This window comes from Mustelus asterias, chromosome 13 (genome assembly GCF_964213995.1).
Source record: "Mustelus asterias chromosome 13, sMusAst1.hap1.1, whole genome shotgun sequence".
In the NCBI taxonomy this organism is placed as follows: domain Eukaryota; kingdom Metazoa; phylum Chordata; class Chondrichthyes; order Carcharhiniformes; family Triakidae; genus Mustelus; species Mustelus asterias.
This window is the reverse complement of record NC_135813.1, coordinates 3,674,915-3,691,130: the sequence shown is the minus strand read 5'-3', so window position 1 is coordinate 3,691,130 and position 16,216 is coordinate 3,674,915. Positions and strand designations below refer to the sequence as shown.

The 16,216-nt window shown below is 47.7% G+C and overlaps 1 protein-coding gene across 1 annotated transcript in view; it reads right to left on the bottom strand.

Moving 5' to 3' along the window:
• Positions 1–667: 667 nt before the first annotated feature.
• The window catches only part of zer1 (zyg-11 related, cell cycle regulator), a 37,473-nt gene continuing 21,924 nt past the window's right edge, over positions 668–16,216 (bottom strand). Inside the window, exons 8-16 of the mRNA XM_078226206.1 lie at positions 13,836–14,009; positions 13,012–13,227; positions 11,048–11,089; positions 8,764–8,883; positions 7,214–7,329; positions 6,147–6,335; positions 5,813–5,910; positions 3,044–3,146; positions 668–1,747 (exon numbers count right to left, since the gene is read on the bottom strand). Of these exons, the coding sequence (XP_078082332.1) occupies positions 1,690–1,747; positions 3,044–3,146; positions 5,813–5,910; positions 6,147–6,335; positions 7,214–7,329; positions 8,764–8,883; positions 11,048–11,089; positions 13,012–13,227; positions 13,836–14,009 (1,116 nt within the window). The 3' untranslated portion in view covers positions 668–1,689. The remainder of the gene's footprint in view (positions 1,748–3,043; positions 3,147–5,812; positions 5,911–6,146; positions 6,336–7,213; positions 7,330–8,763; positions 8,884–11,047; positions 11,090–13,011; positions 13,228–13,835; positions 14,010–16,216) is intronic.

Below are 16,216 nucleotides of genomic sequence, written 5' to 3'. Positions count from 1 at the left end.
GTAAAGTGCCATTGCAGCAGACATAGAATCCCTACAGTGCAGAAAGGGGCCATTTCACCCTAGCTATGACTTTAACACTACATTCTGCACCCTCTCCTTTCTCTATGAATGGTATTCTTTGTCTGTATAGCGCGCAAGAAACAATATTTTTCACTGCATACTCATACATGTGACAATAATCAAATTAAATCAAAAATTCGGCCTATCGAACCTGCACCAAAAACAATCCCACCCAGGTCCTATCCCCGTAACCTCGCACCTTTACCCTGCCAATCGCCCTGACACTAAGGGGCAATTTAGCATGGCCAATCAACCTAACCTACATATCTTTGCACTGTGGGTGGAAACCGGAGCACCCAGAGGAAACCCATACAAACACTCCACACAGACAGTCACCCAAGGATGGAATTGAACCCGGGTCCCTGGTGCTGTGAGTTGCGAAGCCACAGAAACATACCTGTGGGACCTGTTCTGGCAAGTGAAGGAGACACGAGCAATACTGAGACGGGACCTCACTGACTGATCAAATAAGATCAAGAAGATAGTGAAAGGATTGAAGGGGTGGCAGTGGTTAGAGAACCTGTGGGGTGGGGAAGGGGGGGAGGGGAAAGGGAGGATGGATGGTTGGGGACAGACAAAAAGCACAAAGGCAGAAACAAACATCTCCCAAGGAGAGATCAATGAGCTAATATTGGCAGAATACAGCAATCGTCAGTAAAGCACGAGTCTAAACCGAGTCATTGACAGTTACTTACACACCACTGCAACAACCAGCACACTGAATGCTCACGCACAGCAGTCAGCTTAACTCTGCCTGGATGGCACTGCACTTTCTCTGTGGAATTACTCAGCTGTTTTGGGGCCATGCCAATGTATTATTTCTGAAATCAAATATATTGAATTAATTTTGCAGATTGATTTATAGCTGGAGTGCTCTCAGTGAGATGTTGGTGCGTGATTAACATTGTGCACCACAAACCCTATCCAGGGAATTGGATAAATACTCTCTATTCAATTGTTCTGCACATGCTGGGCCTGTTACCACACCAGCAGCTGGAACTGAATAATCTACCCCCTTCCCGCTCTTAACATGTGTACAGTAACAGGTGCCTCAACCAACAAATCATTTATTAATTATTCTGTTTGTCTTTCTCCTAAAAGTTTATAACCGTTGACATTTGAGTAACTGGCACAGCCCAAGGGGTTTCACAATCAAAAAAATTCAAGACAAACCATGGAAGCACAATTTACAGAGGATAGTAATGAAAATAAAGGGCGAGTGAGAGGGAGACAGAATGGAAAGAGAGAAACAGAGGTGGCAAGAATACCACAGAGAGCGATGAATGAAACACGAGGGGGAAAAGTGAGAAAGAAGGAGATGGAGAAAGCATGGAGATAAGGAAAATATGACAGAGGGTAAAGAAAGTGAAGAGGGAGAGGAGAAAAGAACAAGGGAGAGAAAACGCTAATGCCTCATTCAGTAAAAATGACGTGAATTAACATTTTCTTGTGCAACACCAAATGTTTCCCCTGTGTGTCATCTTGAAACAGCGTGTCACGCACAGAGGCTCCTCCATACGATGCATCTGATGCATTGTTGTGTAGCAGGACAGAGGGTTCCTCATTATTTACACAGATGCCACACATGTCAGGAAGTAGTGAGGGTAGGTGACAGCTCATCCTCAGCCTTTATGTGGAGGTGTCCATCCGTTCCTCTCTAAAGACCTCGCAGAAACTGATGACCTGGCTGTCAAATGGAGAAACAGAAGAATAATGAGTGGCTTCAAACAGTTTAGTGAACAGCCTCATGAGTACATGAGCACCTCTTTTGTTCTGTAGTTTCTATAGTAGTCTGAATAATACTTGGCAAATGCATTTGAATGCTGCTGCTCATCAAAAAGGAGTTCTATTCCCCCCCTCCACTTATTGTAAGCAGAGTCTGCAAATCCCAGGTCAACACAACAAAAGGGACACACAACATGTGTGTATTAATGTGTTCATGCTGACTCAAGCTCAGAAATGCTCTCTCCAATGGATGGGCAACATTTACATTTCTCTCACCAGTTATCTAATCCAGGCATATCCCACTTTTATTATTAGGGCTGACTGGCTACATTTGTACTACCAAATAAACCTGTTGGACTTTAACCTGGTGTTGTTAAAACTTTTACTGTGTTTACCCCAGTCCAACGCCGGCATCTCCACATCATGGCTACATTTGATGCAGCTTTTGGTTGGGGAATCCTCGCCCCCCCCCATTAACCTGCAGATATTGCAAGCTAATGATATTCACAGATCTCAGTGTTCTGGTTTGGAATTTCCCATCCGCTAATGGGAAAACAGCAATAGGAACAGCCCTTTTCCAAACTTGCATGCTCAGGAAATTCAACGGGACAAGCCTGGTGGCAGCACAGTGGTTTAGCACTGCTGCCTCACAACGCCAGAGACCCGGGTTCAATTCCAGCCTCGGTTCACTGTCTGTGCGGAGTCTGCACATTCTCCCCGTGTCTGCGCGGGTTTCCTCCGGGTGCTCCTTTCCTCCCACAGTCCAAAGATGTGCAAGTTAGGTTGATTGGCCATGCTAAATTGACCCTAGTGTCAGGGGGATTGGCAGGGTAAATATGTGGGACCAAGGGAATAGGGCCTGGGTGGGATTGTGGTCGGTGCAGAGTTGATGGGCCAAATGGCCTCCTTCTGCACTGTGGGATTCTACGGTAAGGAAGAAATATTCATCACAAAATAACACTGAGTTTTCTGGGTTTCAAGGAGGCTGCTCCAGCCCCATGGATGCAACTTCAACTAGATTTCAGCGTAAATTAAACCGGTGAATTCAGGGCAATTTTAGGAGGTTCGCCTTGCAATTAATTTGACTGTGACTCAAAACTCATTTGAGATTGGATCTTAGGGAGAGATTCATACCATGAATCTGGTTTTGATTGAAACCTAGGCATTTGTGGTTAAAGGATCTGCCCTGTGACTTCTGGCTTGAAGCTTCCTGAATGGAACATGTATACACAACCGGGAGTTTGAGTGCTTCATGTACCTTGCCATTGCTTTGGTCTCCGGTCTAGCTGCGTCGCTCTCGATCACTCCCTTCAGCAGTTCAATTCCATTCTCTTTTATCAGCAATGGGCAGTATTTCTCAGCTAAGGATTTAAACCATTAAACAGCAGGTTCACAAAGCGCTTCAGCTCAGAGGCAACAATTGAAACAATGCTGAATTTTACAATGCAACACTTTACGCTCAATCGCAATTTCAATCATTTCTGCAAACCGGGGAGTGTTGTACAGTGAAATACAGGGGAGGCGATGGCCTAGTGGTATTATCACTAGACTATTAATCCAGAAACCCAGCTAATGTTCTGGGGACCCGGGTTCGAATCCCGCCACGGCAGATGGTGGAATTTGAATTCAATAAAAAGTATCTGGAATTAAGAATCTACTGATGACCATGAAACCATTGTCGATTGTCGGAAAAACCCATCTGGTTCACTAATGTCCTTTAGGGAAGGAAATCTGCCACCCTTACCTGGTCTGGCCTACATGTGACTCCAGAGCCACAGCAATGTTGATTGCTGCCCTTTCCATGGGCAATAAATGTTGGCCAGCCAGTGACGCTCATGTCCCACGAATGAATAAAAAAAAATTAATGTTTTGCCCTCTTTCTCACAGGGACATAACACAGAAACACAGAAAATTTACGGCACAAAAGGAGGCCATTTGGTCCATCGTGTCTATGTCAGGATTGGACATAATGTAGACTGAATTTTCCCAGCATAGGGTATTCTAGTGTTGGTGATTATAGTACTGAGCTGGTGATTCAAAGGTTGCAAGTTCAAATCCTGCCATAGCAAGTTGTGAAGTTACCAGGAAAACCCAACAAGGTCACTAATCCCAGCACAGGAACATTGGGCTGATTATCCTCCTTCTGTGCTGCATCATTCTACTCTCTCAGGGTAGGGTCTCTGCCACCCCCACCCGATCTGGTTTATGTGACTGCTGACTACGTGGTTAACTCTTAATCAACAAATTGCATTTATTTGCTGCTTCTAACATAGTAAAACATCCCAACTTGCTTCATAAGAGCATAAATCAGACAAAATTTCACACATTGCCCTGTAAAGAGATATTGGACCGTTGAGCAAAAACTTTGTCAATAGCCGGAGAGTTTTATAGCACTGAAAGAGGCCCTTTGGCCCATCGTGTCTTACTGACCACCAAGCACCTATCTATTCTAACCTCATTTTCCAGCACTTGATCCATAGTCTTGTAAGCTAAGGCATTTCAAGTGCTCATCTGAATGCTTCTTCAATGGTGTGAGGGTTCCCGCCTCTACCACCCTTTCAGGCAGCGAGTTCCAGATTCCCAGCAACCCCTGGGAAAAAATGATTTCCAAGAAATCTCCTCTAAATCTCCTGCTCCTTACCTTAAATCGATGCCCCCTGATTACTGACCCCTCTACTAAGGGGAAATGTATCTTCCAACTACCCTATCTCTGTCCTTCATAATTCTGTACACCTCAATCAGGTCCCCCCTCAGCCTCTGCTCCAAGGAAAGCAACCCCAGCCTAACCAGCCTCTCTACATAGCTGAAACACTCTAGCCCAGGCACCATCCTGGTGAATCTCCTCTGCACTCCCTCAAGTGCAAACACATCCTTCCCATAATGTGGAGACCAGAACTGCACACAGTGCTCCAGCTGTGGCTTAACAAGCGTAACTTCATCATAATCTCCCTGCGCTTATATTCTATGCCTAGGCTCATAAGAAGAACACAGAACAGTGCAGCACAGGAACAGAACCAAGTCTGTGCCGACACAGATGCCTCTCTAATCTAATATTTTCTTGCCTCTACGTGGTCCATATCCCTCTATTCGCTGCCTATTCATGTATCTATCCAGATGCCTCCTGAACATTGTTATAGAATCTGCTTCCACCACCTCCTCCGGCAGCGCGTTCCAGGCATTCCCCACTCTCTGTGTGAAAGACTTCAATAAAGGCAAGTATCCTATATGCCCTCTTAATCACCTTATCTACCTGTCTGCTGCCTTCAGGGTATTATGGACGTCCACCCCCAGGTCCCTCTGGTCCTCTGTACTTCCTAGCATCCTACTGTTCATTGTGTATTCCCTCGCCTTATTAGTCCTTCCAAAATACATCACCTCACACTTTTTAGGGTTAAATCTCAGGAGTGCATTAATTGAGGAGGCAGAGATGGAGAGTAATAGTTAGGGAATGAATTCCAGAGCTTATGGCCCTGGCAGCTAAAGGCATGGCCAGGAATGGTGGAGTGATGGAAATTGGGGATGCAAGAGTGGAGGTTTGCAGAGATCTCAGAGGGTTGCAGAGCTTGAGAGAGTTAAGGTGGTGAGGGGAGTGTTCTTCGAAGTTATATTCCTGCACTAGCAATGGAATAACATTGTAGAAAACGCAAGTTTGAATCCCACCACGAGAGAGTTTGAGAATCTGCATTTCGTGAAAGAAAATCTGGAAATAAAAAGCTGTGATTAGTAACAGGGATCATGAAAAGTTGTTCCACCAGGGTCAGGGTGGGAATCGTAACTAATTATTTTCCACCCTTACCAAGCCTAAAGGTACTGAGGCTAATTATACACCCCTCATCACAACCAGGTCTAAAGACAGTAGACTCATTCCAGACAGAGGAAATTAATCTGGGATCTTCCTTATCCATAGGACTCAAACAGTCACAGGCTTGTGACAGGCCTGTATGTTCCTTGCTGAAGCTATCGTCTATTAGGCATGACGTGCACTCTATGTTACAGATTAAGAGGTACATTGTTATTCAGTACTTACGATAGACAGATGTCAGGTTAAACAGTGCCCATGTTGCCCAATGCTGGCTGACTGGAGCCACTCGCTGAGGGAGAAGGCGCAGGATTGGCTCAAAAGATCTGCAAAAAAGGAAGGAATCCTCAGCTCAAACGGTTCTCATTGCTCAGCTCACCTTCTCTCTGTCCATTGGCCGGGACACACCCCCGACACTGGCCGGGACGCACCCCGACACAGGCCGGGAAGCCCCGCCACTGGCCAAACCTCACCGTTACTGGCCAAACCTCCCTGCTACTGGCCAAAACAAACCTGCCACAGCCCTGGTAAACTCTGCATATGAGAGTAATTCCATCCTCACCTGTAATTAATGTTTCTTCTTGAATTTTCATCCCAGCTGGAAATTGCTCGCCACATTCGATCCATCACTTCCACCCGCCGTGGTTCTGCGATGGCCCAGGCCTCATCCCCATCGAAAATGATGTGAGACAGGACTCCACAGGCGTTGTACGACACCTCGATCCCATCTGCGTTGCTTTCTAAGAGACGGCTGTAAGAGAAACATGTGATCAATTGCTGGGGGTCGGAGCAAGGGTGGTGACTTTCCATTATAAATGTGGACACTTATGACTGGAAAATATGATCAGAAGGCTTTGGATTTTGTAGACGCAGGGACAGCAGTTTCAGTACATTTTATAATGTAGTAAAATGATACAGAACAAGCGAAAACCTAAGCCGTCCGGCAACTGGTGGGATTAATTGCTGGAATCAGCAAAGAGAGTCAGATAGGGCAGGTTAGAAAACAGGAAGCTGATTTCCACACTCATCAACCCACAACACTCTGAAAAATAACATCATAGCGAGAATAATTGGATGAAATATAATAAAATGAAAGAAATAGTTTGGTGATAATCTGACTCATATCAACAGTGATTGGAACTATGGCAGCACGGTGGCACAGTGGTTAGCACTGCTGCCTCACAGTGCCAGGGACCCAGGTTCAATTCCAGCCTCAGGTCACTGTCTGTGTGGAGTTTGCATGTTCTCCCCATGTCTGCGTGGGTTTCCTCCGGGTGCTCCAGTTTCCTCCCACAGTCCAAAGATGTGCAGGTTAGGTGGATTGGCCATGCTAAATTGCCCCTTAGTGTCCCAAGATGTGTAGCTTAGGGGTATTAGCGGGATAAATATTTGGGGTTAAGGGGAAAAGTTTGGGTGGGATTGCCCCTTTGTGTCGGGGGATTCCGTGGGGTTATGGGGATAGGGCTTGGGTGGGATTGTTGTCAGTGCAGACTTGATGGGCTGAATGGCCTCCTTCTGCACTGTAGGGATTCTATGAATGCGGGGCTGCTTGGGGTGAAAGGGGCAATTATTTTAAAAACTTTTATATCATGTACAGGGAATCTGTTGCCCAGAGATAAAACCACTGACCTGAAGACACTGATGAATTGTGTGGTCATCAGGTGTGGCCGTAAATGTTTAACCTCAGCGACATTTCCGAGCAGTCCCAACATGTTCCTGTGTAATTCTTGCTTTCCTTGGAACTCCTAGGATTGAGGGAGGATAAAGAAATGATAGGAGTGAGAAGAAAAACAGGATACAGAGCACGGGAACGCTAACCTGCTCCCACATCCTGCACCAATCACAACAGGGCCCCCACGGCCGACCACAACAGAGACCCCCAGGGCCAATCACAATCTCCACCATTCACAGCTGGACTGTCTCAGCCTGCGGGTAAATGAGAATTATAGAAGAAACCGTCAGTCATCTCTGACTATCCAACAAACTGTGATACCAGCCAAGACAAAACAGAGAAACAATTAAATTATTTTTTCCACTAAATGCACATTGTGGGTGGAATTCTCCCCCAGAAATTATAAGTGTCGAATTGGTGTGAAAACTGGAGTAATTCATGCTGTTTTTTTCAGTGGGAGTTCAGAGAAGAATCTCCCACACTCTGTGCACTGCAGAGGCCCCCAGTGTGAATATCATTAGATTTCAGGTGGTGGGGCCTATCCCCGCTGGAGAGGCTGAAATCAGTGCGCTGAGCGGGTCACTGTGCATGTGCCACTCTGTCAGTGCCGAGATCATTGTGCATGCACAGTCGCCCCGCACTGCCGGCCTCCCGATTGCTGGCCAGCCCTGTGACCCCTGCAACGACAGCTCTCTGCCCCCTGGCCCCCTGACCATTCCCGGGCCCAGCCCCGAACCTCCCCTCCTGGCCTGCCCCGAACTCCAGGACCCTGCCCCTTGGCACTGCCCCATGCCCAATGGGCAGTGCCAAGGTGCCCCTGGGTATTGGCACGCCTGACCCTTTTAGGGGCCTCAACAGCCCCTCCTTCACTCCAGCGGGACTGGGCCACTAGTTCCCCAAAAGTGGGGAGCTAGTGTAATCCCCGCATGAGTGAACCACTCTGGCGGGGTGGGAGATGCTAGTGGACACAGAGGCCTCAGTTCTGGGCCCGCTAATAGCATTTAAATTACTTTAAAATGTGGATTTGAATACTTACCCTGCCTCCCCGCTGATTTTCGGCGCACAACAGACACCGCCAGAAATCAGCTAGTGGGAGATGCTATCGCGGCGGGAACGCATGTGCGAATCCTGCGCATCGCCCACCGTGAGATTCTCCCCTCAGCGCAGCGGGATGCAAGAATCACTCCCTCTATGTGTAAATGTAGGGGCGGCACAGTGGCAAGCACTACTGCCTCACAGCGCCAGGGACCCGGGTTCAATTCCAGCCTTAGGTGACTGTGTGGAATTTGCTCGTTCTCCCCGTGTCTGCGTGGGCTTCCTCCGGGTGCTCCGGTTTCCTCTCACAGTCCAAAGATGTGTAGGTTAGGGGAATTAACGGGGTAAATAGGTTGGGTTACGGGAATAGGGCCTGGGTAAAATGCTCTGTTGTAGAGTCGGTGCAGACTCGATGGACCGAATGGCCTCCTTCTGTACGGGATTCTATGACATGCTCCAAGGAGAAACTTACATTCAAACACTCAAGGAACAGCTTCATCCCATTGCAGTTTAGGAACATTTCACAGTTGTCAGGAGTCTCATCCGTAATATTCCATAGCGCACTCCATGAAAACTCCATAACCTGGTCACACTGTCCAGAAAAAGAAAGAAAGGGACATGGGATTATGGGAGAAAGGTTTCTCACTCAAGCTCTAGCTCACAGATATCCTGAACAATGTGTTAGTTGGACCAACATAGGACAGCAATGAAAGCAACATGCTGTGGAATCTTCAATAAAACAGGGAATGTTGGAAACAGTTTGCAAGTCAGGCAGCAGTTACAGAGAGAGAAATAAAAGTTAACATTTCAGGCTGATGACCTTTCATCAAAACCACAGATGAAACCTTAACTCTGTTTCTCTCTTTACAGGTGCTAACAGACCTGCTGAACAGAACAGAATCAAATAAATTGCTTATGATTTGAGTACCGGGCTCAGGGGGTGAACATAAAATAAATTCACAGAAAAAATTAGTGGAAACAATAATTTTGCCCCCAAACGTCTCCCACATTTGTGACTGCTATGTGATCCTCGACAGTGTCAACTGTGGGGAGCAAGTAATAGAGTCGGAGTCATAGAGGTTTACGGCATGGAAACAGGCCCTTCGGCCCAACCTGTCCATGCTACCCTTTTTTTTAGCCACTAAGCTAGTCCCAATTGCCCGCGTTTGGCCCATATCCCTCCATACCCATCGTACCCATGTAACTGTCTAAATGCTTTTTAAAAGACAAAATTGTACCCGCCTCTACTACTACCTCTGGCAGCTCGTTCCAGACACACACCACCCTCTGTGTGAAAAAATTGCCCCTCTGGATCCTTTTGTATCTCTCCCCTCTCACCTTAAACCTATGCCCTCTAGTTTTAGACTCCCCTACCTTTGGGATAGTCAATAGTATTGACTATTGAATACCAGCAATAGTATTGACTATCTAGCTGATCTGTGCCCCTCATTATTTTATAGACCTCTATAAGATCACCCCTAAGTCTCCTACGCTCCAGGGAAAAAAGTTCCAGTCTATCCAGCCTCTCCTTATAACTCAAACCATCAACTCCCGGTAGCATCCTAGTAAATCTTATCTACACTCTTTCTAGTTTAATGATATCCTTTCTATAATAGTGACCAGAACTGTACACACAGTGTTCCAAGTATTCCAATAGCTGAACCCTATCTTGTCATCATCCAATTTTTGCCTACAAATGTGCACTTTACTGAAGGAATCAGGAACAGGGACACTGGAAAACTTTCCAACTGGCTCCCACCAGCTTTAGGAAGTCAACTGTGTTATTTGACCTACTGATCCTGGCTCAGGTCAGCTAGCGCCATGCAATCTGAGGAATGAACTTGTGACCTTCTGATCTGCCTGGCTTATAGCTGAGTTCAATGGTGCATTTACCCACACAGCCAGCACTGGGTAACCCACCCACACATAATTTCTGAATTCACGGAGCGGCACAGTGGTTAACACTACTGCCTCACACGCTAGGGACCCGGGTTTGATTCCTGGCTTGGGTCACTGTCTGTGCGGAGTCTGCACGTTCTCCCCATGTCTGCGTGGGTTTCCTCCGGGTGCTCCGGTTTCCTCCCGCAGTCTGGAAGACGTGCTGGTTAGGTGCATTGGCCATGCTAAATTCTCCCTCAGTGTTGCCCGAATAGACGTCGGAACGCAGCGACTAGGGGATTTTCACAGTAACTTCATTGCAGTGTTAATGTAAGCCTACTTGTGACACTAATAAATAAACTTTAAACTGAAGAAAAGCTATTTTTTGTGTGGGGTGGGGTGAGATACTGGAGGACTGGCACTGCCTGCGGAATCCCAGGTTAACCTCCCTTCCCTGGGTTTCCTCCGGGTGCTCCGGTTTCCTCCCACAGTCCAAAGATGTGCGGGTTAGGTTGATTGGCCAGGTTAAAAAATTGCCCCTTAGAGTCCTGGGATGTGTAGGTTAGAGGGATTAGCGGGTAAAATATGTGGGGGTAGGGCCTGGGTGGGATTGTGGTTGGTGCAGACTCGATGGGCCGAATGGCCTCCTTCTGCACTGTAGGGTTTCTATGATTTCTATGAACTGACATCGCTAAAACAAATTGTCTGGTAATAATATGTTTGAGGGATCTTGCTGTGCACAGATTGGGGTCAGTGTTTCCTAAATTACAACAGTGGTTACATTTCATAAGTCCGTCATTATTATGAAGTGGTTTAAGACATCTGGAGGTCGTGAAAGACACTATGTAAATGGAGGTTCTTTTTCTCTTTAAACTTACCACTTTGTCTGTCAATTTCTTCTGAATCAACTTCAACATTGTCTGGAAGAAAACAAAGATTAAAACAGCATGGTCTCTGTAAAGAACATCCGCACACATGCATCTCATTTGGACTGAGAAACACATTGTTGCAAATGTTCTACAATCAAACACACCTCGCGTACCCCCCAGTCCCAATCTTTCAGCAGATCTGACCACGAGGAGCGTCCAATACAATCACTGCTCAGTTTGCTGCTGAATTACAGGCTGCAGAAACATAAAAAGCTGTTTCACAGGATGTTGACCTCTAGTGGGTTATGATGAACGTCTTTAGAAGCTTTTGGCTATTTCACCAAATAAATGTACAAAAAGAGAGGCAAGAAAAACCAGTGAGGCAATCACACTGACCTTCCCATTAGGCCTTGAGACCTCAAGCACCAACTATTAGCAATATTAGGCATGTCCAAAAGAGGGGCAAGTGAGAGATGACCTGATGGAAGTATACAAGGTAGTAAAGCATGTGGAGAAAGTAGATCCAACACATTACTTCAACTATACTGTAACTAAAGGACAGGAAGAAGTCTCACAACATCAGGTTAAAGTCCAACAGGTATATTTGGAATCACGAGCTTTCGGAGCACTGCTCCTTCATCACGTGAGAAGGAGCAGAGCTCGTGATTCCAAATAAACCTGTTGGACTTTAACCTGGTGTTGTGTGACTTCTTACTGTGTCCATCCCAGTCCAATGCCAGCATCTCCACATCGTAACTAAAGGAAAAGGGGACAGATTCAAAGTTCTCAAAGACAGGTGGCAGGGTGGCATGCTACCTCACAGTGCCAGAAACCTGGATTCAATTCCGGCCTCGGGTGATTGTCTGTGTGGAGTCTGCATGTTCTCCCCGTGTCTGCATGGATTTCCTCCGGGTGCTCCAGTTTCTTCCCACACTCCAAAGATGTGCAGGTTAAGTTGATTGGCCATGCTGAATTGTTTCTTAGTGTCGGGGGGACTAGCAGTGTAGATATGTGGAGTTACGGGAATAGGGTCTGAGTGGGATTGTGTTGGTGCAGACGCGATGGACCAAATGGCCTCCTTCTGCACTGTAGGGATTCTATGAGGTGTAGGACTGATTTCAAGAGGTTTTCCACATAAAGTGATCAACATACAGAACAGACTGTGATTAGGGTAGTTGGATGATGTTAGTCTTTCAGAACGAATGAGCTAAGATTTGCCACATTAACTTTCTCCTCCAAGTAAATGCTGTGAATTGTTTCACTGTAGGGTCCTGAGCACTAAATCCAGGCTGATATTCCCGGTATAGATACTGAGAGGATTATGTGCTGTTGGAGGTAGCGTCTTTCAGATAAAACATCAAACTGCCCTCTCAGGTGGATGTAAAAGATCCAGCAGCAGTGTTGGAAGATGAACAGGGGAATTATCCCCGTTACACGAGCCAGAGTTTAACCTTCAACCAATATTATCAAAACAGATTATCGGGACATTATCATCTTGCTGGGTGGGACTCTCTTACCCTCCCGCGGTGTGTTTCTCAGCAACCCGCAATTGGTCAGCGGTAGGACCTTCTGCTCCCCACGCTGCCCCATCATTGGGGTTTCCCATTGAATCCACCCCACATTGCCGGGAATCCCATGGCGGGAATGAGCTGCCAGCAGGACTGGAAGATCCCGCTGGCGGGAAGGGCAGGAAAATCCCAGCTGTGTGCAAATTAGCTGCAGCTTTTCCGACATTAAAACCCTTTGTAAAGCGCTTTGGAAACTCCTGAGGCACTTGCAAGTCTTTCTTCGTGCGATTATGTTGGGTTTATGAAGGGTGGATAAATGCAGAGGTCACTTTGGAATGTGCTACATGGATCTGTTTTCCCACACTAAGTTCAAGAGGAACATGTTGCAAGGAGCATGCTGCAACAACCATGACAATGATACAATAGCAGGGTGTTCTGCCCAGTTCTAAGCATCACCTCACTCACCGTGACAAATCCCATTTTCCCCACTGCTTCCTTGTGATCATTGTCAACTTGACAGACCAGGGCGTTGCAAAGATGAACCGCGATGCGCTGGATGGACTCATCCTGGCGGGTCTGGTTGAGAATACTGAGAAGCAGCTCATTGACTCGCCGATACTGGAACTCCAGCTCCTCGGGAATGCTGAAGTTACAGAGCGTCAAGCAGCAGTTCCGCTGTACCTGTGTCACCAGGAAGGAAGCGAGAGTAAGATTCAGGACAAAAAGTACTACTGAGCTCAGAGTAAAAATCAAATGGCGAGGAGATGGTCAGTTGGAGTGGGAGTGGGGGAGAGGAAGTTGGAGGAGGAGTGGGAGTGGGGGAGAGGAGAGAGAGTGGGGGGAAGAGTGCAAGGGGGGAGGGGGGGCTTGGAGAGGGGGCCACGGGGAGACTGCAGGGGCAAAATGTTGTGGGGAGAGTGAGGAAGGCAGTGTGAAGCAGGAGGTCACCCATGTAGATATGCAGGGAACCCAAAACGAGGGTGTTGATGTTGAAACAATGAGGACATGACGGTGGGATGTGAGTGAGGGTACTGGGATGTGAGTGAGGATACTGGGATGTGAGTGAGGATACTGAGTGCAGCTTGAATCAGGGGTTAAGGCAGAGGCGTCACTCAGAGTATATCACAGCAGTCATCAATCTGCATCTTGCATAAATCTTCAGTGACTGATAAATGAAACAAAACATGTACATGTATTTATGGTGAACAGAACACTGATATAAAGCCTTTAAAATGCAAACCATTTAGTTTAAAGGTAGACGTTTATGGGTTGACCGGATATACACATACCGTCACCTCTTGGTAGGACTCCATACCATTCAGCACCACCTGAATGACCTGCCGGCGGAGTTTGATGCTCTGTTCATGCCGGTAATCCGAGCCAGTCAGGTAGAAGAGAGCCGCACTGCCTGTCACCTGAACACTTTTATCAAACTTGTGATACTTCAGCGCAGAGATCACCAGCTGCAGCAAGGAAACAGGAAAGATTGAGAAACAAACACTGTCTCTTTCTCTCTATTTAATCAATATCATCACGGATAGCAAATCTCAAAACACTGCTCTCTGCGGATAACCATCCCTTCAGTTCCTCTCGACACCATCCTCATCATCTCTACATCACTGCATTTCCCTCTATGCCAATTTGTATGAGATCCATTCGGATCACATTATTACTGCAATCGATTGCAGTAATTATTACTGCAAATCGTGAATGTAGCCCAATCCATCACGCAAACCAGCCTCCTATCCATTGACTCTGCCTACACTTCCCGCTGTCTCGGAAAAGCAGCCAGCATAGTTAAGGACCCCACACAACCCAGACATTCTCTCTTCCACCTTCTTCCATCGGGAAAAAGATACAAAAGTCTGAGGTCACGTACCAACCGACTCGAGAACAGCTTCTTCCCTGCTGCCATCAGACTTTTGAATGGACCTACCTTGCATTAAGTTGATCTTTCTCTACACCCTAGCTATGACTGTAACACTGCACCCTCTCCTTTCCTTCTCTATGAACGGTGTGCCTTGTCTGTATAGTGCAAAATAACAATACTTTTCACTGTATACTAATACATGTGACAATAATAAAACAAAACAAAAAAAATCTCCCACAGTCTGAGCCCCTCTCAGGGTTACGGGGGAATTTGTGAATATTTCTTTTTCCTAAATTGGCCCAAGATTGTTTCTCTGACACTGTTTTTCCAGGGCATGGTTTGACTATGTGAGGATGGGGGGGTTAGGGATGTTGGAGTGAGCTTGCTGTTACAGGATAGATTGCGAGTTCAGCTGTTTCTTTCCCATATTTGTATCGCCAAGTCTAACTCATTCTTGCCTTGGATTTCAAAATCCTGGAACAAGTTACCTCCCTCCCTCCCTCCTGTATCCTCCAACAAGACCTTGGGCCAATTCTTGTAGCATCTTTAAATTTCCGAGGTGCTTTACAGGCATGTTACCAATCAAAATAGGACACATAATAGGTGGCCAAAAGGTTGGTTTTTAGCAGTGCCTTGATTGAGGTGTTCAAGATTATGAGGGGCACGGACAGGGTGGATAGGGAGCAGCTGTTCCCCTTGAATGGTCAGTTACGAGTGTTAGGAGTGGGTTAAGCCCTAATTTGATGTCAAGTATTCAATAGAAGTCACTGATATATAAAGGAACTACAGGTGGCGCTGGGTTGTTGGTGGAGAATTGTATGTGGAGCTGGATCAAAGAAATAAAGGTAGTTTATGGAGAAGCTGAACGCGTGTCTCCTTTCCTGAACTGCAACCTAGAGGCTCAAACGATGAGGGGACACAAGTTAAAAGTGAGGGGTGGGAGGTTTAGGGGATTTGAGGAAAAACTTTTTTTACCCAGAGGCTGGTGACGGTCTGGAATGCGCTGTGCGGGAGGGTGGTGGAGGCGGGAGGGGGTGGAGGCGGGAGGGGGAGGGGGGTGGGGGCGGGAGGGTGGTGGGGGCGGGAGGGTGGTGGGGGCGGGAGGGTGGTGGGGGCGGGAGGGTGATGGGGGCGGGAGGGTGGTGGGGGCGGGAGGGTGGTGGGGGCGGGAGGGGGTGGAGGCGGGAGGGGAGTGGGGGTGGGAGGGGGTGGGAGGGAGGTGGAGGCGGGAGGGAGGCGGAAGGGGGGTGGAGGCGGGAGGGGGGTGGAGGCGGGAGGGGGGTGGGGGCGGGAGGGGGGTGGGGGCGGGAGGGGGGTGGAGGCGGGAGGGGGTGGAGGCGGGAGGGGAGTGGGGGTGGGGGTGGGAGGGGGGTGGGAGGGAGGTGGAGGCAGGAGGGAGGCGGAGGCGGGAGGGGGGTGGGGGTGGGAGGGGGGTGGGAGGGAGGTGGGGGCGAGAGGGGGTGGGGGTGGGAGGGGGGTGGGAGGGAGGTGGAGGCGGGAGGGCGGTGGGAGGTGGGATGCCTCTCATCCTTTAAAAAGTACCTGGATGAGTGCTTGTCACGTCATAACATTCAAGGCTATGGACCAAGTGCTGGCAAGTGGGATTAGGTGGGCAGGTCAGGGCATTTCATGCGTTGGTGCAGACTCGATGGGCCGAAGGGCCTCTTCTGCACTGTGGGATTCTGTCTTAAAGTTGGAGAGGGGAGTGGAAAGATTTAGGGAGGGAATTCCAGAACACACTTTAATTGATTTAAGTTTAATTGTTTTGTTTTATTTGCTTCATCCTTTCTGAGGTGAGCC